The 27,784-nt window shown below is 41.6% G+C and overlaps 1 protein-coding gene across 1 annotated transcript; it reads right to left on the bottom strand.

The window, feature by feature from the left end:
* Positions 1 to 433: 433 nt before the first annotated feature.
* angpt2b (angiopoietin 2b) lies at positions 434 to 22,186 on the bottom strand. Its single transcript, XM_073463357.1, has 9 exons — positions 21,869 to 22,186; positions 16,914 to 17,069; positions 16,116 to 16,237; positions 13,324 to 13,556; positions 11,647 to 11,771; positions 8,390 to 8,491; positions 4,500 to 4,666; positions 854 to 984; positions 434 to 599 (listed from the first exon to the last, which is right to left on the bottom strand). Exons 1-9 carry the CDS (start codon positions 22,184 to 22,186, stop codon positions 439 to 441), a joined length of 1,515 nt encoding a protein of 504 aa, XP_073319458.1. The 3' UTR covers positions 434 to 438.
* Positions 22,187 to 27,784: the final 5,598 nt, after the last annotated feature.

The raw sequence follows: 27,784 nt of genomic DNA, 5'->3' as shown, positions 1-27,784 counted from the left end.
ATTAACAGACACACACACAACATAAGTTCTCATACTTTAATATAAAAATAGGTATTGATATAAAGTGTCTTTAAGGGTTTATCCCTTTATGTTTTAATTTAATTTTGGGTCATATGTAAGTGCATAATTTGATTTGATAAGGTGTGTTTTTATCTCTAGCAAAGCTCAAACCCTCTATCTCCTTCCTCTCTCGCTGAACAATGCTTATTAAAATATAGCCTGGGCACTTTTGTGAGTAGATATTTCAGGTGAAATGTCTCACTTTGGAAACCCGGAAACCACAGTCTTTTGCTAAGAGTCTGCACATGTCCCCAGGCAACTGCTCGGCACTCCTCCAAGACGTTCGAAAACTGAAACCACCTGGAAAATATTAAATTTTCTGGATATTGTTCATTAAATTCATCAGAAGTGACATTCACTCCATGTGACATCAGGCGGTCAGAAGTTTGCCGGGCGCACCATCATGGTAGTCTTGGTAGCCATCAGATTTGGACCCTTCCAGTAGTACCACTTAATGCCATTGTAGCGAACAACGCTGGACGAGGCGGGGTAATAAATGCCATTCAGGTTGGATGGACCGCAAGCCTCAAACCACCAACCTGCAGAGGAAATATGTCAGTGAGTTCAAGGCGAAACTCTAAATTCATTGAATTCAAACTCATGAAATGCACACCCTCACACACACGTACAGCTGTAAGTCAGCAGTAACTTTATATTGGCGCAGAGCGAAAATGAAATGCACTCTGGGACATTTACAAGGGGGTGGGTAGAAATATTTAACAAGATGGGTTATAAGGAGAGACAGATTGAGACTGAGGTGGACGAGAAGCAGCAGTTGGGGGAAGTCGCGTACCTCCAGATGCGAGCTGGGAGCACTTGCAGGTGCAGCGGTCGTTGTCTCTGTCCTTGGTGCTGAACTGGGTGCCGGTGTGGGTGAGGCTGCTGGTCCGTCCAGCTGTGCCACTGAAGTGCTCGGCATGGAGGCTGGATTCGGGACAGCAGAAGAAGAATTTCAGTAAAAAAACTCAGCTGCAGGCACTTTTATTCATAATTTAAACTGTGTTGGGCAACTTCACTTGCTGGCAGCTCCGACTGGCAATGAGTGGCGACTGCCCGAAAACTCTTTGAACTTGAATTTCTCTGAAACCATCTAATGTTATGTGTAACTGTAAACTGATCACAGCACAATCATGTTTACCAATCAGCCAGTCTGTGATTCCTTAATACCTCAAGATACCGGGGATGAGATAGGAGGAAATGTTTAACTTGGTTAGTCCAAGTGTCTTTGGTTGGAGCTGCTGTTTAAACATTTTTCTCTCTCTGACTTGCCTCTGGCAGTGTTGAGCTTCATGTCCTTCAGACTTCACAAAAATCAGTTCAAAGTTCAGTTCACACAATTTAAAACGATCATGTTCACATTCATAATTAACAATTTTGAACAAAGTATTACAGTATTAAAAGGATTTCGATGAAATTATTACATTTACTATGCCAGGAAAAACCTTACCACCCGACCTTGTCGTCGACAATCCCGTTTACACTTTAATATGTCATATACGACATACCAATGTCTCTGTAAAGCTGCATGTTAGGGACTTAGCTATTTTTTCGACCAAACCGTGTTAAATCCATAATGATAAATCCAGCACTGTGATTAATTATCCATTTTCTGTGATTAAAACAGTTGCTGTTGTTAGCATGATTATTAGATGTTCACTGGCTTTCCCATGATGCCTTAGGCTGCATCTGTCGACCAATCAAAAAGGACATCACCCACTACTGGATTTGTAATGAATTAGAATGAACGTAGAGCGCTCTGAAGATGGCTTTGTGCTGAAATGCATTAGCGTTTATCTATTGCGATGTGAGCCAAACAAACAAGTGAAATGTCCTCCCTGACTGGAAATTTGAGATGCGCTGCCCTTTCATGATCTTTTGTCTAGTGCACTTAAAAATCTCATTGTTGAAGCACAACCTCCTTTTTTCTATTGTTAACTCTCTTAATACTCAGTTCATCGTTTTCCAAAAATATGACACGTTTAGGGAACTTCTAGCATGTTCACTCACAACACTGGCATCTGGACATACCTGATGCTAGAATAACTTTGGCGAACAGAGCAAATAGACAGCATCTTAAGCTGGGCAAGATCCAATGCTCATCTCTGTTGTCATTATGAAGTTTTTGTAAAAGGGTGTACCTTTTCGATAAAACTCCTGCCAAGTGCATAAGAGTGTGATATTAACAAAAAAGACCTGTATAATTTACCTCTCAATCAAAGAATATAACAATAAGTCAAAAGTTATCAAAGAGCATATAGTTATAAACACTTGTAAACCACTGGAGGAGATCAGAACTGTTTTATCTGATGTGCAATACTTTTCAACACAAGGTACCATCTCCCCTAGGTCCTTATTGTTGCCAAGCAGCAATACAAAAACTAACCTAAAGAACTTCTCATTATTTTCCCTCCATGCTGTGCTTTGTGCAACAGCCCAAACAGTCTGAAAGAAATCTCTGCCCAACTTAAAATTGATTCGCTCAATTATTTTCATACAGCGGCCCAGCAGAGTCTGTGTGTGTCTCTGTGTCAGTTTGTTCATTTGTGTGTGTGTGTGTCAGCTCTGGTTTAAAGAGAGTGGACGAGGAGGTCAGCCCTGCTGTCTAACCTCTCCTCTGCCCTGTCATTCTGTCTAGTTAGTACCGGACTCTCCCCTGAGTTATGTGACCCCCCTCTGTAGCCCAGGGCACGCTGTCTGTGATGACTAAATGAAGAATCCTCCCCTTGAATTTGTAAGTTCACAGGGCAGGGCAACACATCACGAGGGGCAGCGAGAGGAGAGTTTGAAATGACAGTGCGAGGGACGGGAATAATGATGGCACAGCAGAGAGGCCGGAATAATAAATGAGGGGGGTGTTCTGTTTAACAACTTAACTTTTCTCTTCGTGATGGATTGGTGATGCAGAGAAAATTAAAAGCTATTAAATTAGACAGGATGGCAACCACAGGATACAGGATATACTTTTAGAAAGAGCCGCTCTCCCAAACATTTGCATTAACCATAACTTCCAGATGTGTCAGTTCATCTGTTCGCCTAATACTGCAGACCACAGGCTAATCCTTTTCAAGGCGACTGTCTTTTCATTGTTATCGTACCCTTTAATGACAAATATACTGTTACATTAAAAGGAATGCCTACCATTGGTTTTGGTATAACAAATGGCTATTCTTGGCTCCCTCAAAGGGGAAAGTGGTCTGTCATACTGATGATTAATGTATGAATAATGTTTCTGAGTTTTAGGTTAAGACCTCGTTGCTCTGGGGAGCGCGCTGGATGCAGCTGAGGAGGAGGATTGCTCTGGCTGACTGGTTGCACAGCACCACAGCTCCGGCTTGGGAGTTATAATATAAACCAACAGACGGAGCCAGCATGCTAGTAAAGCTGGTGCATATTGAACTAGTTACGCAGAACATGATCTCAGAGGTAGCAAGCTACAGAGGTGATTATATCCATTCAGGTGCTTCACCTCACACGGTGTAGCCTCCAGCAAAGTTGTGAAACATTCCGTTTCATCGCGCTAATTATGTGGAACAAACTCAGGCAAATGCAATTTGCTGCACTATTAGGGATCTTGGAAGGCATACACCCACATGTGATTATGGTTTGTCATCTCTCAAAGCATCAATCTCCATAAACTTATACAAAACAAGGGTAAATTCCTGTGAATTTAAATGAAATCTAAACTGAACTATTTTTGTCTGTTTTGGAGGAAGCACAGCTTCAGCACACCCACACATAATCTTGTTAGTGATTGCAGGGTGATGGCAGGGGCAGGTATTGCCGAGCGTTCCTGTTATACTCCAGTGGATGTGGCTCCCCTTCGGGGATTTTCAGGGGCAGCGGTAGCCGCGTTGATGGGAAAAGAAAAATGGAGGCAGGCGAAAGTGGCTGCGCGCCCTCCACTGAGCTCATCATTTTGAATGACATTCTTAAAAGTGGTCCAAGTGGTTCCTTAACTTCAGGGTTCGAGGATAAAAAAAATAAAATAAAAAAAAAAAGCTTAGAGAATGAGAAAATGTGAAGGAATTTGAACTGTTGATAACAGCTTCTAATCTGTAGTGTTATTAACAGCCAGAGGGAACGCAACCAGTGAACAGGTGTTACTGCATCGCAATTATGCCTTTCACAATAGATAGGCTCATAATATTACACTTTACTGAAATTATCTAACTAACCCTTACCTTCATTATAGTCCTATTCATGTCTGATTTCTTATAATTGAAGATTTAAGTGTATAAGAAGTGTTTTAGTTTGTCATATTTTGTGCTATCATTCACTGATTACAAAAACACTTTACCAAAAGTGTTTTGTAATTAGTGCATGGATGATTTAATAATTCAAACAGTGGCTTTTGATCTGAGCATTGCATCATTAGAATCCAGAGTAAAGCAGGCCTCTTCAGTTATAAATGAGAGTCGCATTTCATGCTGTCAGGTTACCTGTAGTTACTCTCCTCTCCGTCTATGTAGAAATGTTCGTATTGTGAGAAGGCTTCGTTCCCCTCTCTGTCTTTTAGCTGGACGTGCAGACTGTATTCCTGGGAGCTGGTCAGCTTGTGGATGATATCATTCCCCAGCCAGTGTTCCCCAGACAGCTCTCCAAAGCCCTGGATTAGACACAAAGAAAGAGAAACAATAGAATAAGAAAACATTCTAACAAGGGAAGACATTACCACGGGCCTGCCAAGGGTTTCTCAAGGTAATATGAAAATAGACCTCAATTTAAGAAGTCACATTCATCATTGTGATGGCTTAAGACAGTCCACTGAGTTTATGGAGTGAAATACTCCACTCCCAAAGCAAGGGGGTCGGTCAATTGAGACTTAATTTGCTTTAATATCCTACCAATGATCCATCTGTTTGTAAAATAAAAACTGGCTTCTTGGCTAACCCATTGTTTGAACTTAAGAGCTGGACATGAATTTAAGTTTTCTATCTCATTATTAACAAGGTGGAAAGAAAACACAGATCACTCATGCAGAATAAACTGTAATATAGCAGAAATATAGTGTAAGGAGGAATTTAAATGGCATGCAAGTGAAAAAAAAGATGCTTCCAGTAAAAAGAGTATACCTAGAAATGAATTACGTAGGGGAAGTTCATCTTAATTATTACATTATAGAAATATTACACTTATTATTCACATTAGACAAAATATTTTGTGTACTATGGAAATGTATCCAGTGTCTTGTTTCATTAATACTATGGGGGGTGGATGCAACAGACATTAATTGATAAAAATGGAAGTGATAAAAATTCATGTGAATGGAAAAATGGATTGATAAATTATCAAGTGATTTATGAATCTGAAGCCGATTTGATAAATAAAAAAAAAAAGTTGTGATATGATGGAAACCGAGCCGCGTTTTATCGTTTTCCCCATTTCCCCTTTTTACATCCATCAATCACAACACAAAGATGTAATATCATCCAAGGAAAGTGGCTTCAAGGCTGGAAGAAACAAAAAATGTTGAAATTAAATTTTTGTTACTTCTGTCCAAAGTGTCAATCAAACACCACACCCACTGACTAATTGATGGAGTTTTTGGCTCTTGCTCTGGAGCTTGTGGTCATGGTGACAGATAATTTCTCTGCGCTATGACTGGCTTTGTAGACAGTCGAGCACCGAGCAGTTTGCTGAGAGAGCATGATTTTTTTTTTTTTTTTTATATAGGTCAGAAGTTACAAGAATTGCTTGCCGTAAACAATAAATGTCAGTTCATATTCATTTAATCACTTTCATTATTGATTTGTGAGGATTTTAATCACTTCCATTTTTGTCAGTTATTTTTGTTACTTCCTCCCTTGAGGACACTTTCCTTAAATGATAAATCACAATTTTGTGTTGTGAATGTTGACTGATGAATGTGAGACAAGGCAATGTTAAAGCATGGCTCTGTTTTCATCATATCATAACAGCTGTTTCAATCAAATCTTCTTTACATTACTCAAATCACTTGATAATTCAGTATTCCATGTTTTCATTTCACCCTTCTATTTATGTAGTCACATGTGTTTTCATCACCTCCATTTTTATAAACTATTTTTTGTTGCTGCTTGAAAATCAGTTGAAAATTTAGCAAGTTGTGATGCCTGTGACTGTGGACCATATAGTTGATCTCCTGCCTCCATATAGCAGCAGCCACTGTGGTATATATACTGTATATATATGTATGTGGTCATAATCCCTCATAGCTATACTATACTTTTTATCTGAGCCTGTGAAATTATAATGTTAGCTAACTATAGCTTATGTCACATTAGCACACATCCAAACGGTGACTGGGACTGTCAGAATCAATTAAGATGATATGCAATATCTTTATTTTAATTTACAGCAGTTTGTCATTACAACCAGTAGTTGTCATTTTAATAAATTCTGTAATGTAGGTACAGTATAATCACAAAGTTTGAACTGCTGTAAATTTATCTGGGGTTTTTTAGACACAGACATATTTTTTAATTAGTTATACTCTATGTCTAATATAATTTCTTGTATTATTGATATATTAATGTTATTTTTTACACAAGTGTACAGTTTTCACGGTTTACTTTGTTGCCCCCTTTGGACAGAGCCATGACCCTCTCCCACATAGTTATGACCCCAACACTGTATGAGAGCCTTAGGACTTAAATGGTGAACAGTACTCTCCAGCGGCATCATGAAAAAATCAATTAAGTGAAAATCTTTCAGAGGAATGCTGTTCATTCGACATATAGAACTGCCATTCAAGCTGTTCTGGCATCCATTCTGGCACCCATTACTGAGACATTTTATGTTTTAGATAATGTTAGTTTTTCCTTTTTACCAACCATTTGTAAGTTAAAAAGAGGCTGAATATAAAGAAACAGGTGTTAAAAAAAGAAAAAAACAGAGATGTCAAGGATATACCCGCAGTGTTGATTGTAAACAGATAGAGCATGCCATATGGGCAATGATGGCTTTGACAGAAACAGGTTGCTCCAGGGAAATCACAATAACACGCAGAGTTCTATTCAAAGACATGCTTTAAGAGGAAGGACGAAGAACAACATTGGTTAATTCATTTTTCCAGAGGGCTTAGAGTTATTGCTCGGCTGACTGACTGGATTCACAGTGTGAAAGGATACATATGTTTACTGACAGTCAAAACCATTAAGAGTTATGACTTGTATAAGTGCATTTTCAAGGCAAAATAGTGAGCAACTGAACTCTACCTCTGCAGATATTAAGAGTCCTTTGTTCAAACAGAAGGCCCTTTTCTCCTTGTTTACCTGTGAAATCTAAGTCACTCTGTCTCGCTGTCAGACTCTCTGTTTGTTATTGGTCTTAAGTGAGAGTGAATATATAGCGAGGGCCTTGGAGCATTCATCATTTGACCAGCACGTCTGGGTGCAACATTTGATCAACACTGGCCGCGGTTTCTGAGAATATAGAGTGTGGACAGAGGCAGTGAAGCATTTTAGTACATTCGTTATCTGCCATCTACAGGGCCCCCTGTTCTCCCACGCCCCAGCTGGAACCAAATATTTATCATCCACTTGTAAAAATATTGTTCTTCAAAGGGGTTTTTAAGTTTTTCTTCTTTTCAGTTTTTTTTTTGGGGGGGGGGGGTTGCTCTCAGTCTCACTCATTTCTGTTTGCAGTCCTCTCTGCTTTGTCATTTCCAACCCAAGCTGTGGCAATTGATTTGTTGGCGTGGGTGAGAGACAAATTGCTACTCTGCTCAATCCCTAAACTAGCCTCACTCATTTGTTCTGTGTGTAATTTAACACAGTCGAAAGGGCTCGCAAGCGTGTGTTTTTCTCTATTGTGCAAACGGAATATTGATTTTATTGAGAAAACTTTGTGATGAGATAAAAAAAAAAGAAAGCATTACCTAAATGTACATCCAAGCAAAACAAAAGCCAATGGTGTTAAAACATGCTTGATTCAGCCAGAGACATGGATCAACTTCATAGTCTCTTGTGTACGATTGAATTATATCCATTTGGAAATGATGTTACTTTCATCAGTGCACTCATTTCCCTACACAGGAAAGCTATTGGGATCTTAAAGATAAAAACAAACAGTAGTACTCTGCGGATCAGTGAAGTGTGTGTGTGTGTGTGGGAGTATGACAGCGAGAGGGAGCGAGAGCAGGTGCAATAACATGGGGGGTGGTAGAGAACACGAGGGCGGCCAAATACAACAACCGCAGGTCACCTGGGATCACAGGCGAGCCGGTATCCCACGCCTCTCCTTGCCAAACCACCCGTGGATCGTTATTGGAACCTCCTGTCCAGTCTCGCAATGCTGATCCATACTACCTATACTGATGATCATGTACCCTGACCTGTGCACAACTCACCATTTTGTAGTCCCTCCAGCCACGATGGAAGTCAACGGAGCCGTTTGTCCGATGCTGCAACACTGTCCAGCCGCCACCTCTGGTCTTCATGTCACAGAACACCTGTGGAAATTAAAGCAACATCGTGTAAAAAAAAGTTGCATAGTGTACCTTTAAAGAAACAGTAATTGATTGTTTTTGCCACCTTGATGCAGCATAACAACGGATAAACACAACACTGACATATTATCATCTAATAGGAAACATTTGCCACAATAATTTTGCACCAGATGCTGAGCATTACTTTGGAGTTGCGTTTCGAGCCACCTGGCAAATGTAAGTCCAATATTTACTCTCCGTTGGTCTCAACCAGCTGCTGAGGGAAATAGCTGGCTGTTTAGCACCTAAATGCCCCACTGTGTTACCCAACTAGTCGCTAACAGTGGTTTGACGCTGGGTCGGTGATGTGCAGTGGGTATATCTGTTTTAAAGTGAAAAACAGCTTTCTGCTGTGGTTGGAAAACAAGGACGGTGAAAACTGTGAGACTCAATACAAAATATTAAAGTTGCAGGCTGTAAAATCAAAACAATCAGCTGAAAGATGCTAAAATGCTCCTAAAATCTGAGACTTCTCGGGGGGGATTGGTTGATAATTCTCTTTTATTTGGGTCCATCAATACAAGGGACCCTTACCACATTACATATAGTTGTTCACTGTTTATATAGAAATATTGATTTGTGCAGCTTTAAACTATCAATTTTAAAGTGATACTTTAGCTATTGAAAAAAATCTATGATAAATAGTAAATTTATACATTTTTTTCTTTATATACAAAGAAAGAATAATATTGTTTTAATCTCAGCACCATATTTTGAAACAATATCAAGCCTTTTCCTGTTATTTCCTGCTGCACATTAAACAGATCCATCCAGAGCTTGTGTGTCAATAAACAGGGATTAGCTCAAGATGTCAAGATGATCTAACAGCATCGGAGTTTGTCTACAAGTGGAAAATTGAGAGAAAATTGTCAATAGGGGTGTGTGGGGGGGCAAACATTTCAAGGTGTCACGAAATGATATGACCCAGGTGGGAAGGAAAAACGAACATATCAGCATGTTCTCTCTTCCCCTTGTGTGGGGGGTTGAGGAGGAGGCATCTGTGTTTTTGGTTACACACACTGTTTTCTGTCTTACTTGGCTGCACATTTTGTCATATGTAGATATGTTTGGACGAACAAGTAGGAATAAGCAGGAATGGGAATGTCATGTAGTGACAGAATTTGAAATTTAGACCTGTTAAGGGACTTGTTTTACATAATCAAGGTGTTAACCTGGACACATTCCAGCTTCCCTTTTTAATGACTGTGTGAATTCCTTCCCTGGTTGGTGAGATTGGATTTTCTGTCACTGAGACGCTTCTCAATCGAACAAGAGTATTCAGTCTGCACACCTTGAGGCTCAGGGTGGTACTTTGTCAGTTTGCTCAGGCACTATGTTTGAATTTCAATCTTGTCACCTTAAATTATAGGCATTGTCAATGACATTTCTGACTCGATAACAACCTCAACAACCTGCAATGTGGATAATTACTGAAACAAAATTGATTCGCTTGGCCGGGTGCTTGAATGTTGTCCACCAAACAACCGCCCCGACCTGTCTCAAGAATAATGCAGTATAGATGCTGGTATGTGGACAGCATCCCAAGGGGTCTCTCTATTTCTACATCTCAACTGGCTATTTTCTGCTAGAAATGAAATGAGCATTTCCAGCTCTTTCCCAGAATAGGAAAACTAAATCAAGGTCAAAAGGCACTCAGATTTTTTACCTTGAAAAACAGAGCACAGACTGGCAATGTGCTGTGATTATCCTCCTGCACATTAAGCCAACGCTCTGGCCTTAAATTCTTCACGCTAAATACACATACAAGGTCTTGAAATAGAATTTCTTAATTTAAGTCATTTGCCAAATGTGGTCGTTACTTTGATTTAGACCAGATCCATATTTAATCCTCCAAATTTACTCATTACTACTATTAGCCAGCAAGAATTTCAGTTAGAGCCAACCCCATTACAATAAAAGCAAAAATCCAGACGACTTAAGCATTATTATGATTTTTTTTTTAAAGATAATGCTGCAGTTATTATTTTTGTAGGGCTTTCAGGGGATAACATAAATACTACACAATATGTGCTTGGAGAGAAAGCCCTAATGTGTTTAATTTTATGAGTTCTGTGCATTGGTGACTCTCAAAAGCATGCACAACAGAGTTATGAAAGATTAAAAAAGACGCTGATCCAGAATATAAATTATTTGGCTTATAAACATCATCATTATTCACCACCTTGGTGATTAAAAGTTTGATAGATCTCATATAGGCAAATCTGCATTAAACACATGTATGTGCTTTTTGTCTCTTGTCCAACTGAGAAAGCCCACTCGCTGCTCTGAAAATAGGGCAATTTGTATCTGCCCCACTTTTACACAGCCACCCAGATTGCCAGCCACATTGGAATAAGATGGCATAGATTGAAAGCAGCAATGATCTGGGGAGAGCTAACTTGCATCAGTGGAAACGCGCGTTGGCCCCAGTTGGCAGGAAACACATGGCACCAATGCCTAACACCTGGCTGCTTTGCCCACAGGAAATGAAGAGGAAGCACAGGAGAGAAACAGAGGCGATGGGAGATGGTGCCAACCAGCAAACTAGACTGAAAGTAATGAATAACAAAAAAAACGTTTCACTGTTTTCTTTCCTTTTCTGTGGAAAGCTCTGAGTGTGAAGATCTGAGCCATGAATGCTAGCTGTGATTCAAAGAAAGGATAGCCTGCTGGTGGATGCCATGGTTGACTTAGCAAGACTAGCTACTTCAGGTCAGCGGAGGTACCGCCTAAGCTTTTCTGACTTTGCATTCAGCAGCACACACTCACTCACCATGAAGCCTGCAGGGCATAATGCTCCTGTTGCTTATTATTTTAGCTCTCAGTAACCCAGCATGGCATTTCCATCAACCTCTATACCAAAAACCCCTGCAAATTACCATTACTTCAGAGCAGTTTGTCCTCACAGAGTCTCCCACAAAAAATACTGATAAGCTGCCTGAATGTCATTGTGCAGTGAGTGTGAGCATTAGATTATGCAGGCTGGGCAAAGTGAAATGATTACAGCGCTGAATGTGTAAGACAAATGGGATAAAATGTCTCACAAAAAAAAGTTTCATGTCACAGTCAGTTAGGTGATATTTGCAAGAAAAGGCCAGTGACCTTTAAAGCCTTACTACCTTGACAGTCTGAGTCGAGTTGGGGAGGCGTATGCTATATATTCCACTCTCTGTCACTCCAGATCGCAGGATCTCAGCGCAGTCCCTGACACTAAGCTGCTCCTCCTTGGGCACGTTGGAGATTTCTGCAAAAAAAACATGCAGGCATTTATTTACAGATGGCAACCTTATGGGATCTGCACACAAATCCTAACTCCATATGTGAGTTCTCTTGTAATGTTAAGCTCTGGCTTAATTATGCAATTTCTGCGGTGCATGCATGAATGTAGTCTAAGATTTGAATTACAAGCTGCTTTATTGGTGCAATTATTCTTTTTTTTTTTGCACTGAGGCAGTAATGATCCATAGGAATTAAATAAATAACTGTGCGCTACATACTAATGAGTGGGTGCTCCGTCTTTTATTTAATATTGACCAATATTTGTTGATCTCTTTCAAGGCTGCAGACTAACTTATTGTTCCACCTTTGCAGAACTGTCATAAAAAGCTATTGTAACCGTGAATGTAAACCGTCCTCTAAATCATGTAATTGTTTCTTTACATTGTCATTATAATCAATAGTTATTATTCACAAGTATTAGCATTCAAGACACTTTTACCTCTAAATCAGTTGAAGTACTTAAATATAGTTATTTACAGTGAACTTGTTGTTAAATCAGACACTCCATAGAGTAGTCAAGCATCCTACTGGACTATCGCACCCTGTAACAAAGCTGAAACTGTTTAACATGCATTGATAGATTGCGATGGGTAATGATGAAGAAGGGAGTTGTTATTGCACTAATCTAGTACTGATGTAAAACACAATTTCAAATATGGGAATTGGCTAGGAAAGACATAATGGAAAACATGATCTACTAATTAATAAATTACTTCAGAGTAACTGGAATAATAAAAAATGTAGTTTTGTTTTTTCTGCCAATTAACTTGTAAACTCCAGACTAGCAGGTGACGGTAATGTGTCTATAGAGATGCAAAGTCCTTCCCCTTCCGGTGGACTATCTCTAACTGCGACTTAACTTGCAAAAAATATCTTTTGAATTGAAAAACATCACATGTTTAATCCAGTTTGTTAACCGCCATTGGTTAAATTAAAAGAAGTAATCTGCGGTTCAGTGTTTAACTCTTGATGTTCCTCTGAACAGAAAATCTCATCTGTTATCTGTAAACTGTTAGCCAACAAACTGCAGGATTATGCTGCTCACCTCCTGCTAACAGCTGTCTGGTGCTCCCCCCTGCTGATTTCAACACGGATTGTTGTTCACAATGTAGCATTAACAGGGAAAAAATACTGTGCAAAAATATCAAAATCCAAAAGGATGCACCAAACTGACTATCAACAGGGGGTTGATAGTCAGATTGGTGCATCCCTTTGGATTTTGATATTTTTGTCATATTCTTCTTAGGTCTCACACTAAGTTGCCAGCCAGTGATAGTAACTATAGCAACAGCATGAATAGAGGAGCTCTGTTGTAGTAAGCACTTGGTTCATTTTGTCATTTGCTAAGTAATAGCTGTACATATATACATACATACAAAAATCCCTTTTGTCCTAGAGGATGAGTCTCGAGCCCTGATCTCTTTTATACCCAGAGAACATTTGTCTTACAATAAATGCATCTTTTGTTCTAATAGTACAATTTGCTCTTTCAAAGACATTTAACCCCTCAGCCTTACCATTGCAGTGGTTGACCATACCCAGCAGCTGCTGAACAGTGTCCGTGAGCACGGCCTGCTGTTTCTGCAGTGAGGTGCTGTTGAGCGTGGAGCTGCCTAGCTCACCCTGGAGCTGACTGACCAGTCGACTCTGCCTCTCCAGAAGCTCTTGAAGCTGCTGCTTTTCACTCTCCAGCCCTTGCAGCTCCTTCCCATACCGAGCCTCCAACGCTAAGAGCCTCTGTTCCAGAAAACTACCATAGACAAAAAACAAAAATATGATTTTGTTTGAAGACAGTGCACTGGAGAAAAGTAAAAATCAGCCAATCCAAAACATAGCATTATATCAAGCATTTAGATGCATATTGAAGGGGTGGCAAGGAAGCAGGAAGAAAAATCCATTCATTTAGGATTTACCTTGCGCAGCAGAGGTTGCACAAACTTGCACATTTACATAAGGATGACTAATAGACATCAGCGTGACAGTCTCATTGGGCTAACATCATATAAACACCTGTACTGCAGCAGCATGCACAGATGGGCCTGCATGCTAAGCCTCTCGATCACAGCCATGAGGCAACCGTCTGACAGTGTGTGTGTGTGTGTGTGTGTGTGTGTGTCTGCACAAGTGCCACACCCCCGCCTCCAAATGAAGATCATAAATCCCCTCAGCCTGATCTTTATGGCTTTGACTAACGACTCGGCAGCAGTTATTTATTGAAACAATCCAGCCACCCAGATTGAACAAGCTACTTTTCAGCCCTGTGCACACGCGGCCGCTGCACTAAACGTGTATCCATAATCTCCCACTTTAGGCAGCGACTCAGTATGGGGCCTGGAAGGCAAGATGGATCAATTCAAATCATTTTTAACATTGCTTCCATTTCATTTTTGCTTTGTGGGGGGGAACGCTCAATACTAGCGGCAAAGCAAGCTAACAAATTGTTCTCCATTATGTGTATTTTACTTTCAGGAACAGTCAAAGTGTAGACAGCCAGTATGAAGCAGCCCAGCAATGTTTAAACAGTTAGGAGGTTTGACAGAAGAAACCATTCTGGATCACATTGCATCCTGGGCAATTAAACTGTTATGCTTGTGATCATGTGCTATTTATTATTATTGTAATATATATATTACTATTTGACTGCTCTCAAACTCTGTCCACAAAATGTTCCGCTTCCTGCCAATAGTATTTTACATGTAATGCCTGTGAAAACAAACATGTCTCTGTGCTCTTTGTGGTTGGCTGCAGTTCAAAAACTGGCTCCATGCCCTCAAGGATCAGCAGCAGTAGCCCCCTACAAGCACTGCAGTCCTTATTTCCCTTTTATACCACAGCTGCCTGGCTGCAAACCTACTCTGACCTTTCCAATTTCATGCATCCCCGTCATGGCGCTTACCCTTGTGAAGATGTATTCATTTATTTACATGTCAGAGCCGTGACACCGACTTGAAGGACGAGGGCCAAAGGGCAGAGCTGGGCCAAGCAGGGCCAGATGTGTAACAGGTGTCGGAGCTGGGGCACAGTGTTCTCCCAGTCACACTTGGTACAGATGGATGGAGCGATAAACAATCAGATTTAAAGAGAGAAAACACCCGCTCCCTTTCATGCCGCCCAGCACCCTGTCCTTAACCCCTGCTGGCCTTAATTTGACCTCGTGTTCCTAGAGAGAAGAATGGGAAACCACTCCTAACATGCACTGCCTATTCACTGGCAAACGCACACACACGCTGACACAATACGCATTATGTTGTTGTTAAGTGCCCTGTTTTTCAGATCTGCTGGAGTCATTTAGTCATTTTCCAGCTGTTTTGAAAAGGACAAGTTTCACACATGTGCGTGTACATATGCAGTATGTTACATTTTTGAAGACCTCGATATTTTGCCACCCAGTCTCAAGTAGCTTTTTCCTGTGAAAACATTCTTTGGTGCACAGGAAGAGATGCCTTTCATGTTTCCTACAGCAGCCCCGCCAGCTCATTGGGAGTCAGTGAAGACAATGAAGCAGCAAAGAGAAAAATAGCGCCACCTATAGCAACTAAAACCTTACTTTCAGAAAATCCAAGAAAAAAGACAACACTGTGGTAAGCAGAGTTTTTGACTGATAGGTAATCTCTGGACGTGTAAAGCAGGACTGCTCAAAGGTATAATTTGTTATATATATATATGGCTGGAATTTGAAGGTAGCTCCAAAAACATACAGTAGGGGGCAGCATATCACCAGAGCATATGACAACTGCTGCTCTTTGCTAGCTATCCTTGGCTGTAGTTAGCTACCGTTAGCCAATTAGCTCATGGCTCAGTTAGCCATGGAGCCAGTGGCCCTAGAGTTTAGAGATCTAGAGACCTGGTTGTATTTTTCTGTTTAGTGAGGAAAATAGTAGTAAAAGTATTGCTTTTCTTGACATTTTGTGAGTTTATCGTGTTAATTTATTACACTAACACCTGGCATATATCTGCCAACTGAAACTATGCAGACTCTTGCCAATACAAAGCGGTGTTTTGAGACAAGACGGGCTGGGGCTAGCTGGTTAGCATGCTAACTTCAGGAGATGTCTCAGCAACACAATACATGGACGTCTTTCACACAGCATCAACACTGCTGTTTCTTCACACTCTGTTGATAATGTCAGTTCTTTTTTTGCTCCGTTAACATGAATATGGTGTCAAAAAATTAGGGGAAGAAAGGGGGCTCTAAAATTACCACTTAAATTCACAATTATGGCTCTGAAAATGCAGTGCCTATACACAGTGCAAGACTAGCAGCAAACCAACCATTGTGAAGTGTGTTTTTGTGTGTGTGTGTGCTCACCTGTTTTTATCACTGAGCCTTGAGATCTCCTGCGTCTGCAGGAGAATATGTTTCTCCAGCCGGTTGGTGAAGAGCGAGTACTCGAGCAGCTGGATCTCCAGGCGACTCGTCTGGTTTAGCACCTATAGATTGATTTAAAAAAACAGAAGAATAACTCCATCACAGTATGTGCAGGTTGGAGAATAGATAGGAGCGATGAGGGGTATTGATGGGAGGGAATAACAAAAGGTTGCCTTCCTGCTGATTTCATGAAAAGCACCCTTGGGGCTAAACAATGTCGCACAAGACATCAAAAGGGCTCATAAGGCTCATTCTTTGATCTGAGAACGTGAACTTGAGCTCATGTGCACCTGTGACATGTTTTGAAGTCGCAGATGCTACAAAAACACAAAGCGACTCAGATATTTGCACAGGTTGTGGTTTCATATCGACTTTGATAAGAGAAAAAGAAAGCATGACAAAAACAAGCCAATCTGTAATAACAGCGCTGTAGCATGATTGAAGACACATCTGTGTTGTGCTACTGAGTTTTATGTTTTAATTGGCTTGTTGTCAGGCGCCCAGCTCAACTTATTGTGTCAATCAGAGCTGGCGGATCCAAATACCAGCTGTTTAAAAGCAGTTGCCGCCACCTTTGGGCACGACTTCTCGGTGGGTTCCATCTGATTTACATTTAATTAGGTGCTTCGCAAGTGACATCATTTGTTTTTGCATGGGTGTGACCCGCACAGTTGTTCATTTGGATTGGCTGCAAACCAGTTATCTCAGGCTCACTCAGACGCTTCCTGACGGGCTCACCTGGGTCTCAACGTCTGTCAGTTTGCGGGTCTGCTCGGCTGATTGGCTTAGGAGGTTGGTTCCCATCTCCAGCATGGCAGCTGTCTGGGTGTGTACCGCAGTTCTCTTCATTTCCTCCATCCCAGAGCGCACATTTTCCTGGATGAAGTTCTCCAGCTGTAAGGAGAACAAGCAGACGTTGAGAATATTATCCAGGATGTCAGATTCCCTAGTTTCATTGTGGTGCTAATCATATTTTAGGAGGAAATGTCCCTTTTCGCTGACAGCTTGATGCAGTGTGAAAGCAGCAACCTTGGAGTCTTTTTCAGCTTAATCTTTTCAGGTACAGTGATGGACTCATGGAATTTAGTATCCCAAGGCTACCTGCGGTGTCTCGCCACCCATCTATCCATCGGCAGCTCAACCTCAGGCAACCCTTAGATTAATAAGATTATATATAGTGTTTAGGAGTTTCACTGCGATTTCAAAAACAGCAATGATATACAGGCTGACTTTGTGATATTCATGTGCAGGACTTCAGGGATAGTCACCTACACTCTGTAATCAATCAAGCCCAGAGAAAGAAGCATTGGCAAAACCCGTCACGTGTTGCTGCAGGAGTATAAATAGGATGACATCCATCTTCCCCCAATAAATAGATTTTCTTATTAATGTGGCCGGTTTGAGCAAACGGCATGTGGAAGACAAATTTGTCCTCTCCTGCCGGGTACAATGGAATTTTGTTTGACGTTTAACGGGCGATGGCCTGTGCCTGGCAATAAAGCAAAGTAGAATATCGAACAATAATATTTATGACGTTTCTGGTTAGAGATCAGACTTCACTCGTTAAACCGCATGACTGGAAAATGAAGTCTCCAAGGAGAAGGCATGCAGAATGATCCAGCTAATGAGCGAGCATTCGCAAAAATCGAAGAGAATTCAAATGAGGCTATGATTGTTTGTTTTTTCAATGCAAATGGCCGTTTCAGAGAGGAATGGGATTATGATAATGCATTACCACAGGAGAGGGCTTTTTCTGTTTGTTATGCAACAAAAAAATACTGATCCGAACGGGCAAATAGAGATGAATCTGCAATTAAATTGTTTGTCTCCTTGTAATCTTTCTCCCTTTGTCCCCTTCTTCCTCTTGATCCCTCTCACTAACTCCCTCATCCATTCCAACTCATCCCTCTTCCTCTCGCTCGCTCTACAAATCCATCTCTCACTCCTCCATCTCGCTACTTTAGGACAAGTGAGACGGCCGAAAAAATCCCCTCATAACGAAGGTTATGAAGAGATTACCAAGCGGATTAGAGCAAACTCCAAAGGAAGAACCAAAGATCCCTGCATCATAATCAGCCCCATGTATTGAAGCTGCTATCAGCCGCCTGTCCAAAGTGTTCCCATTACAGCCTTCTGTGACAGAGCTCAATCCAAAGGTCTTGATTCACTCCATCTCCCTCTTCCAATTGCGTTAATTGCAGCGCTGTCACATGCTGCTCCATGCAGCCAGATAAATCACATTTGGGATGTAGTATAATTCTCTTTTATTGTGTCTGAGAGGGACAGTAGGGATCAGTGCTGAGGAAATCATAGGATTTGTATCACTTTATATCTTAATTGTTGAGCCAATGGACGCATTTGTTCTCGATTACAATTACAGAGAGGGGGGACATGTCCGCTGGGTGTTCTGGCAAATAATAATGACTGAGACACATCATCACAATAGCTTGATTATACCATATATGTTTTCATGAAAAACACAACCTGATTGATGTGTCAGTGCAACGGCATGTAAATCCACCCTTCAGCACAATTAACTGCATTCCAGGTCTTAAGGGTCAGTTCACCAAAATGACGAAGAACATTTTTGCAGTATACCTCTCATGGTGTCTAGAGTCAGTTAGCTTTGGTTTTATTTGGATTTCTACCTCCGTCACACAACAACGGATGAGAATGTCATTTTGCTTGTGGTGCAAATAGCATTTAAAAATGACATTTAGAGAAATCAGCAGTAAAATCACTTTCCAGAAACAATCTTCATGTTGTTTCGCAGAATCGATAGATCTTATTGTGGACAGATGGCAACTGCTTTCTGTTGAAGAATTTTTCCCAACAGAAATGGTTGACAGCATTTTTCTGGGGATTATTCAGAACCAGGACATGTTTCTGGAAAGAGATGTTGTAGTGGAATTGTTTTCCATCAAGGATTGGCAGTTTCCGTTTCCATCCATTAATTTAGTCTCTACGGAAACATAGAGGATAAAACAATAGTGGATGGATTGCCTCAAAATTTGGTGTAGATATTCATGGTCCCCAGATGAAAACAATTGTAAGCAAGCTAACAAGCAGAACTACGATGGTGAACATGGTTAAAGTATACCTGCTAAACATCAGTTTGTTAGCATATGGACATTAGCATTTAGCTCAAAGCATTGCTGTGCCAAACTACAGTCATGCAGAGCTGTGTGCATGGCTGTAGAAGCTTGTTTAAATGTAACTTTTCAAAGCTGAGTGCCATAAACAAAATCCCATTCACCCGTGCCATATTAGATGCAGCCATTGCAAAACCTTGGCCAGTTAAAACAAAAACTGTCTCTTGCCTCGATACCCCCAGAGATATGTTTTTGTACTTTGGATGAACTGACTTTTCAAAATAATTTTTTGTTTATTTGTTCTCAAAGATTGTTCAGGATGGAGAAAAGGGGTGTACGTTTGAGCCAGACCAACTGAATAATGTGGGTGACATACTTCAGCATTGGCTTAATGAAATGTTACTGGGCGAGGAAGTCGGGTCGCCAGGGGTAGCCTAGCCACCTTGATCTCTATGCAATATTTCTGCATTAGCATAATCCGCACAGGCTCTTAAAAGCACTAACAAAAGCACGCTCACATCCCTTTTGCCAACCCCTCAGGCACAAGGGACTAGATGGGGGGTTACATAGGGGGTTAGGACCAAAAGAAAGCAAATACTAGTTTCTTCTTGGAAACACAGAAGAAGGACTCTGGAACATTAATACAGTCCTGTTGCTCTCTTCTACTTGGAGATCCCCCGTGCGGAACATGCTGGATTAGTGTGTGTGTGTGTTCCCAAGTTAGTGTGTGGGTGTGTGTTTTCTTTTAAGGGGTTTGGGTGGAAGGCTCACAGTAAGAGTCATACCGTCCCTGGGGAGCTCTGGTAAGATGGTATAAAGTTTCACAGACACACTGACACACACTGGCCTGGAGCTCTTCCACATGCATATTACCAATTTCTCCTCGAGCCTATGCAGATAGGCTTAATGAGCTCCACGAGGTGCTGAAAAGGCTTTGCCATCTGGGGTCAGAGGTCAGTATACCCTCGTGCATGTCTTAAAGAGCTCTCTAGAGTCAGGCTATGTTTATGTGGAAATCCCACCTACAGTGCGATCAGTTATGCATCACTGGCCTGCTGGGGGTAACTTGTTGAAAGGTCGAAACTTTGTGTTCGCTCCAGACGTTCTGTGGAGGAAGTTTGGCAACGGAGCAAGATTTGTGTCAGCAGGGCTTTTTCTGATTTAAAATGTATCTCCTTCACGACCGCTCATATCACAGCTGTGGTGGAGAGAGTGAAACATGCGGCTCAGAATATTCCCAAAATATGTGCAATACGTGATGCTTTTGTATTCACCAATTTAGCCTGTGCTTTTCGGACTGTACCCATGAATAATATACTGCACACATGAGGAAAAGTGTGTGCACTCTCACTATATCTTCCTCGCTCTGTCTCTCACACACATACAGTGTGGCCTCCTGGGATGCTTCCCATAGAAGCTAGGTCTCCAGTTCATAGACTGAGCATCAGACAGAGTGCACACAGGGGACTTGAGTGTGCGTGTGTCTGTTTTTTTTCTTTCTATGTGCATGTCGAGAGAGCATGAGCAAGATAGACAAAGAGTACGAGATGTGATGGCCGACAAGTCAAGGTGTGAGATGAGACACATTCATCATCCCAGAGGTGCAGAACGGTCCAGATAGAAGCGAAGGCGACGGCTAAAGAGGAACAGTGTCAAAAGAAAAAGGAGGCTGGGGAAAGGGAAGGAAGGAAAAAAGCGCAGACAATTTTGTGGTGAGTGAGAGCCAGAGTGGGAAGTGACAGGAGCACAGGAAGAGCTTTGGCATTCATAATGCCCCATTTTCAAATCCCGAAACATAATCAACATGTTTGCTCTCAGCCGGCCAATCTAAACACTCAACACAAACCCTTATAATCGGGCCGAGGATTAGTGTATACCATAAATATTCTCTGAGTGATGCAGACAAGAATAGGGAGACGGGTGGAGAGGGGTGGCGTGTCAGTCAGTCTCTCCCAGACAATGGCCCAACACTGATTCTGTGCCCCGATGACCTTAGCAATGAAAACACTATTGTGAAGCCACTTTTAATCGCATCATTTCATTTTAGTCAGTCATAATCCGAGCTAAATGGAATCGCAAAGGCCAACAGCCCGGAGAAGAGACGTGCTGAAATGTGTCTCCAGCAGATAAACACGACTTTCTGAATGAGGAGCATGTTATATTTTTAAGTCAGCTGGGTTTAGTAGAGGGGGGATGCTGAAACATGAGTCAAGAGCGAAGTTTCTGAGGAATGCTAATTTAGCAGGTTTAACTGTGTGGGATGTGTTTGGCACCGTGTGATATTAGCAAACTTATTTCATCTTGTCTTTCTGCTCTCGCATGCAACAGGGAGTTCTGGCCTCCCAGTGGTCTTAAATACAGACACACACTCATACAGCGAGCGTTGTCATGGAGCCAGATATGCATACAGCAAGCATCCAGGAAATCCCAGCTGAGCACTGAACTTATCAATAATGAAGGCTTGTCAACAGCTGTTATCGGCTAGTGTATCGTGGACATCCCATGCTTGTTTTTCCAGCATTCGGTTTGAAGCTCTGCAGGCTAACGTGTGACATGTGAAAAGGACAAGAAGAAGACCACAAAGAGTAAGAGCGTCCGTACCTTCTGAAGCCACTGGGTGTTGTTCTCCATGGCACTCTCCAGACTCTCCAGCTTCGTCTCCTGCGAGGAAGACCTCTCCTTTTGGGCCTTGACCGTCTTGGATTGGCTCGTTCCAGGCTCGGCCTCGGGCGGGGCGTCCCTCTGGAGGGTGTTGGTGACCTGGAAGTCCTTTAAGGGTTGGCAGTGCTCCACCTCGGGGAGGATGAAGGTGTAACTGCAGGGGCCGTGCTGCACGCGGTGCTGTTGGCGCTCCGAGCCGATCGCGGCAGCCAGCAGGTAGGCCAGGTAGGCGAGGGTCAGGGCCAACAGGCGGCCCATGTCAGGGGGAAGAGAGGGAAAGGGGAGGGAGGGAGGAGGATGCTCCACCTGGCAGAGCAGAGAGGGGAGTCAGGTGAGTTTCCTCTTTCGGTCCACTATCTCTCCTTTATCTTTTTCTTGTTAAATTGTCCCTCAAGACTCTAACTCTGTCTTCCTACTGTCTTCTCAGTCCAACCCCTGCTGCTCCCGTCTCTGTTTTATCACTTTCCCCTCTCCTCTTTTGGCACGTCCTCCACTTTGCTGATGCATCCAGAAGTCTTCTTTAGCCCAGTTCCTGCTCCCGCTGTTCCTCGTGAGGGCAGACAGAAAACACACACAGGAAAAGGGAGATTGACTCCTATTGTAGCTTCAGCACTCCAGCCAGCGCATGCAGCTCGGTCCAGGAAACCAACAGCAGACTTCCCTCCCACCATTTATCTCTCTAACTGAAAAGTTGCTTTCCTCACTGCCGTCTTTTCAAGCTGCTGGAGTCCATATGTAGGTCCGGAGGAGAGGAGGGGTGGAGAGGAGAGTGGCCCGCTTCAGGATGTTGGCTGAAGTGGTAAAGCTCTTAAAGTAGAGAGAGAGAGAGTGGCGCACCTCTCCACACACACACACACACACACACATACACACACATGCACCTCCTTAGCACATAATCACTCAACCACCCTTCCCTCTTTCACTTTTTCCCTCCCTCTTACGGTACTCCTGTTTGCGGGGGTTAGAAGAGGAAGCTACACAAATACACAGGGCTCACCGCAAGAGCAAAAACTAGGCACTTTCTCTGACAACTCTTTGCTCCCTCCCATTTCTGTTCTCTTTTCTCTCTCTCTCTCTCTGAAATCCAAATGTGCTTTATTGGCATTACCAGTTAATTAAGTGCAGCACTGCAAAAACATGTTATACAAGCGTTAGAATGCATTTAAAAAAAGGTCAAATAATAAAAGTATAATCGTTCACAGCATGAGTCAGAAAGAAAACAAAAGGCTTGTGATCAAATATTTTAAACTCAAGGCCCAGATCTCGCTGAGCTTTCAACCATATCGTTTCACTATGCAGTATTCTAAAAAAAAAAGCAAATGTTACAAAGAAATCACCAGGAGTAAAATAATTAAAACAAATAGTTAAACAAGTAATTTAGCAGTGTAATAAAGTGGTAATGGTGAGAAAAGTAGAAGGAGAGAGATTAAAAAACAACCATCAGGAGGTGGATTTTGGAGGAGGTGTTCTGCTGGTTTTCCCCCAGGCTGTCACATGCCCTGAGATATTTTGCTGCCTCCATGGAAATGTCAGTCCTTCCGTATCTTTATTGGAGTTTTATATTGGCGAAGAACTGGCTCTTTTGTTTTTAAACAGGCTGCAGTGTGGCATCATGTGTCTCTACCTCTTGTTGTTGGCTGAACTGACTCTGTCTGTTTGACTGTCTCTCGCCAAGCTGTTGTCACTGTGGTCTGTATTTGATTATTGTGTTTAGTTAAAGTGAAACTGAATTTTGAATGTCCCTGTCTTGATATTGAGGAATATATCAGAGATACTGATAGCTATTGAAAGGACAAAACATTTCTGAAAATATTTGTCATCTTAGCATCTACTGTAGTCTTCATGACTTTGAATTCTAATGGCAGTGTTTTGACATCTGAGTGCCCAAATAGCATTGGCTGTCAAGTGTTAGCAATTTAAGTTGTCTCTTTGCAAATTTCAGCAATTAGAAGGAACCATTTTAAGGTTGGTTTGTATTCCAGTTGAAAAGTCACTTGCAAAGCTCGCTAACATTAGCACCAATATCCATTCGACCTTTCCTTATTTCAAAGCTTGCTGAATCACTGTCCAGCTCCTGCACTGTTATATTTTCCCCACATTATACAAAAGAGAGGGATCTACCTACTCTTAGCTTTCTTTGTTTTATGGGTCCGGTTGTGTGTATGATGACAGATATTCAGACTGTCAAAACTCTCCGCAACAGATGGTCCTGCAACACTTTATGTCTCAAATCACAACTCGGAAAAATGTACTAGGTGCTTAAATCAAAAATGGGACTAAGCAACTGCTAGCAACATCACTGCTTTGCCAGTTAATCATCTGTGTAGCCATTGGAATTGATTAGCTTGGAAGGCAACTGGATTCAATCCATCTTGTCATGCTTTAAGTTATACGCTTGTGGCCGAATCACAGTTGTTCAGTCCTATCAGCATCCGTCGACGAACTACTGGCAGTAGGAGGCGTGGTTTAGGTGTGACGACCAGCAAAAGACTGTTCATTTGAAAACAACAATGGCTGCTCCTTAAAAGGTGAGCTTAGATGCTGCTAACATCGGTAGCATCGGAACTGGAGAGTATTTCTTCACTGCACTCTGTGCAACAAACCATCTGGCATATCACGTTGTGAAAGAGAAGCCATATTATATACAATATCTGAGTGCCAACACAAATATATTGTACCAATTAAAATATCACTACCCACATTGTCAAGATGAGAGCCAAGATTTCACAGCCCTTGGAGGACACTAATTACTTGTGACCAATTGATTACACAGGTTGAAACCACCAATGACAAAGTACTCCAGGCAAAAATACATTTTAATTTCATTGTAACTTCAAGTTCTTCGGCAGTTACTCCGTCACTATGTGTTGTCTGTTCAGTGCTGAATAGCATTCACAAGACCAGCTGATGGCAGGTCTTCTCTCTGTCTTCTCTCAATGGTAACACAGAGCTCTACAAATGGTAGTGGTTGAATTTGGTGCCATTTAAGAGTTAAGAGAACTGTAATGCTCTTGTTTAGATACTAATTAAAAGTAGAAATTGGCCTCATTCAGCTTGGCATCCATTTATGTTTCAGAGGATGTTCTCTTGCTCTCTCACTAACACTGACAGCCAAACCTCCTCTACATCAATTTCAATTTCCTCCATCTACACAATCATTGTTTTATTCATATTGCGACTATTTTTACCGACCTTATCTCCCACTGTGCTATAAAACATTCAGTCCACACTAGGCAGCACAGATTGTCCACTTAATCATAGTCTGAATGGACATAGTCATAGCAGGGGCACCAAACTCACTTTCAATACATCCTGCTTCTTTCCAATACTCTCCTGTGACAGTGATCAAGTACCACTGAGTCACAAAAGCAAAATAAAAACCCTCCAAGGAGAGCGAGAGAGGAAGTTGCCCCGTCACACATCCGACATGAAGGCTGTTTGTTTGCTTCCTGTGATCAATACTCCCAAAGAGGAAGAAACCAATATTAGACTTTCAAATTCAACATTTTCTCTCTTCCTCAGTTTCGTCTTTGTTTTTTTTGCTTTTTCCCACGTAAGGGGACGAGTGTACAGTATGGACGTCTTAATCTTGCGTATACTTTTCATGCACCGGAGAATCTTAGCCCTTATCTTCCAAGCATGATGAGCATTCCACGCTGCCACTGTTGTGTGGACGCTTAATGAGCCAGCAGCTTTGAACCCCAGTGTGTGGCCCCATCACTCAGCATAGCAACGACTCGGATATATAGCGACACGCATCAACTTATATCCATGGCGGTCATGCTTGCACTGATACACAGTACCCACCTTATGAACACGGCACGTTTGATTGATTTTAAAGAGCAAATTAACATCAGCGCATAGATGACGGTGCTGATTTCACAAGCAGAGCTGTCGGTGTGTGATGTTCTCCTGTGGAAAACTAGAATAATAAAGGAATGTTTTGCTTCAACCTCGAATTACGGTGCGGTTTTGTTTTATTATGCACACATCTCTCGGTAGACATCGGTCAGACAAATTGACTTGTATGTTAATTAAATTAAAGTACTTCCAACTACTGTTCACGGCAGGAAGAACTCTCTGTAGAGTCTGTTCTTGCCACAGATAATAATCAGATGTCACTTTATGTTCAGCACTCTATCACAGTTGCGAAAATCTGGAAACTTGGACGTGAGAAACATAGAATAATTGAAAACAAAATAAGTTTTCCCACTGAATTGATTTATGCACAAACACGAGCATGCTGCTGTTTTTATGTGTAAAAGAAATTTACACGTGAGACTTGTGTGGGATGTAATGAAGGATGGACATAGCAAGTGTGTTGGGTAACAGGACACAAGTAATGATCTCGTGCAAACTCACTCACACTGTAATATCCAGAGGGAGAACTCCCAACATTGTTCCCCTTGTGGCCTCTTTCTGGGGAATAAAAAAGCACATTACCGTTTTATTGCACTTAGTTTTTCATAAAAAGACAGACTGAAGAGGAAGATGGGATTATATCTTTTTGGCAGAAATAAAACCAAGTGGCAAACAAAGCGAGTCACGCTGGAGAGCGATGTATCGGTGTGATTATTTATGGGGATGGCTTGAACAATCACACTGCCCAAGGTCTGTTGTGTGTCCAGTCAAACACTATGTATCATCGGACTGTTTCCAGTGTTCACTCACAACATGAGGGTAAATATTAAAGGGAGTCTGCTTTCAGTTACGCAACTGAATATGAGCGAAAGTGAAAAGTGGTCGTAGCTGTGTGCTGAGAGGAGTTTGACTGCGGTCCAGTATTCTTTCATGAAACAAATATCTGCTCATAAACCAAGCCTACATCCCATTCTAAAACACTACGTATATTATCTCACATGATATATATCAGATCATGCAGGTAAGCTCAGCTGGATACGTGTGGAACTAACACTAAAACATGTTCTCTTCTCTTTCTCACATATTTCATACAGGACATGCATATTTTTAGCCGTGCTAGCAGCATGGCTCTAGGGATGGCAATGTCGGTAGGCCCGCTTTGGTCCAGGCCAAAATACAGTATCTAACGGATTGCCATGTAATTTTGGACAGACATTCATGGTCCCTAAATGATGCAGCAGTCTGATCTGGATGATCCCAAAAAGGTTCACTTTTTTAGTTTTAACTGACATCTTGACGAATACTGGATGGATTGTTGTAATATTGTGGCCAAAGGTGAATTCTGAAGACTTTGGTTATGCTTCACCAACAGGCCGAAGGATAGAAATGTTGTTCAGCCAGTGCAGACTGAAATATTTTAACTCATGCCTGATAGATTGGCACCAAATCTTGAGTGCACATTCATACCCTTTTTCCTCCTGTGGCACCGTGAGGTTTTTATGTGAAATGTCTCCACAGACACGAGACGGATTTGCCATGAAATTTGATACCGACATTCATGTCCCCCTCAGGATGAATTCACATAACGTATTTGATCCTTTAACTTTGAATCAGGTCAAAATGTCTCTTTGTTTGATTGATGGTTTATGACCGAATAGGCTCAGCTGGAGTTTATGTTATGTGCTAACTTTGAAGAACATTCTAAACGAAGATAACGAACATAGTCCTTGTGAACATATGAGCACGCCTATGTTACAGCCTGACAGAGCCATTAGCACGCTCTTAGTCTTGTTTGTTGCCACATGGCCGGGGCTGTCAAGTCTTAAAAAACAGAGATAGTGGAGGAGTTGAATAAAAACTATTGTGGCTGTTACATTCTTAGCCATATGATCATCAAAATAAAACAACTACATTATGAAACACTGATTTGTTCATTGACGAATTATGTGTTACAATAAAACCTGTGGCGACATATTTTCACGTCAGTCACCTGCA

This window comes from Pagrus major, chromosome 3 (assembly GCF_040436345.1).
Source record: "Pagrus major chromosome 3, Pma_NU_1.0".
NCBI lineage: Eukaryota > Metazoa > Chordata > Actinopteri > Spariformes > Sparidae > Pagrus > Pagrus major.
This window is presented reverse-complemented; position numbering and strand designations above follow the sequence as displayed.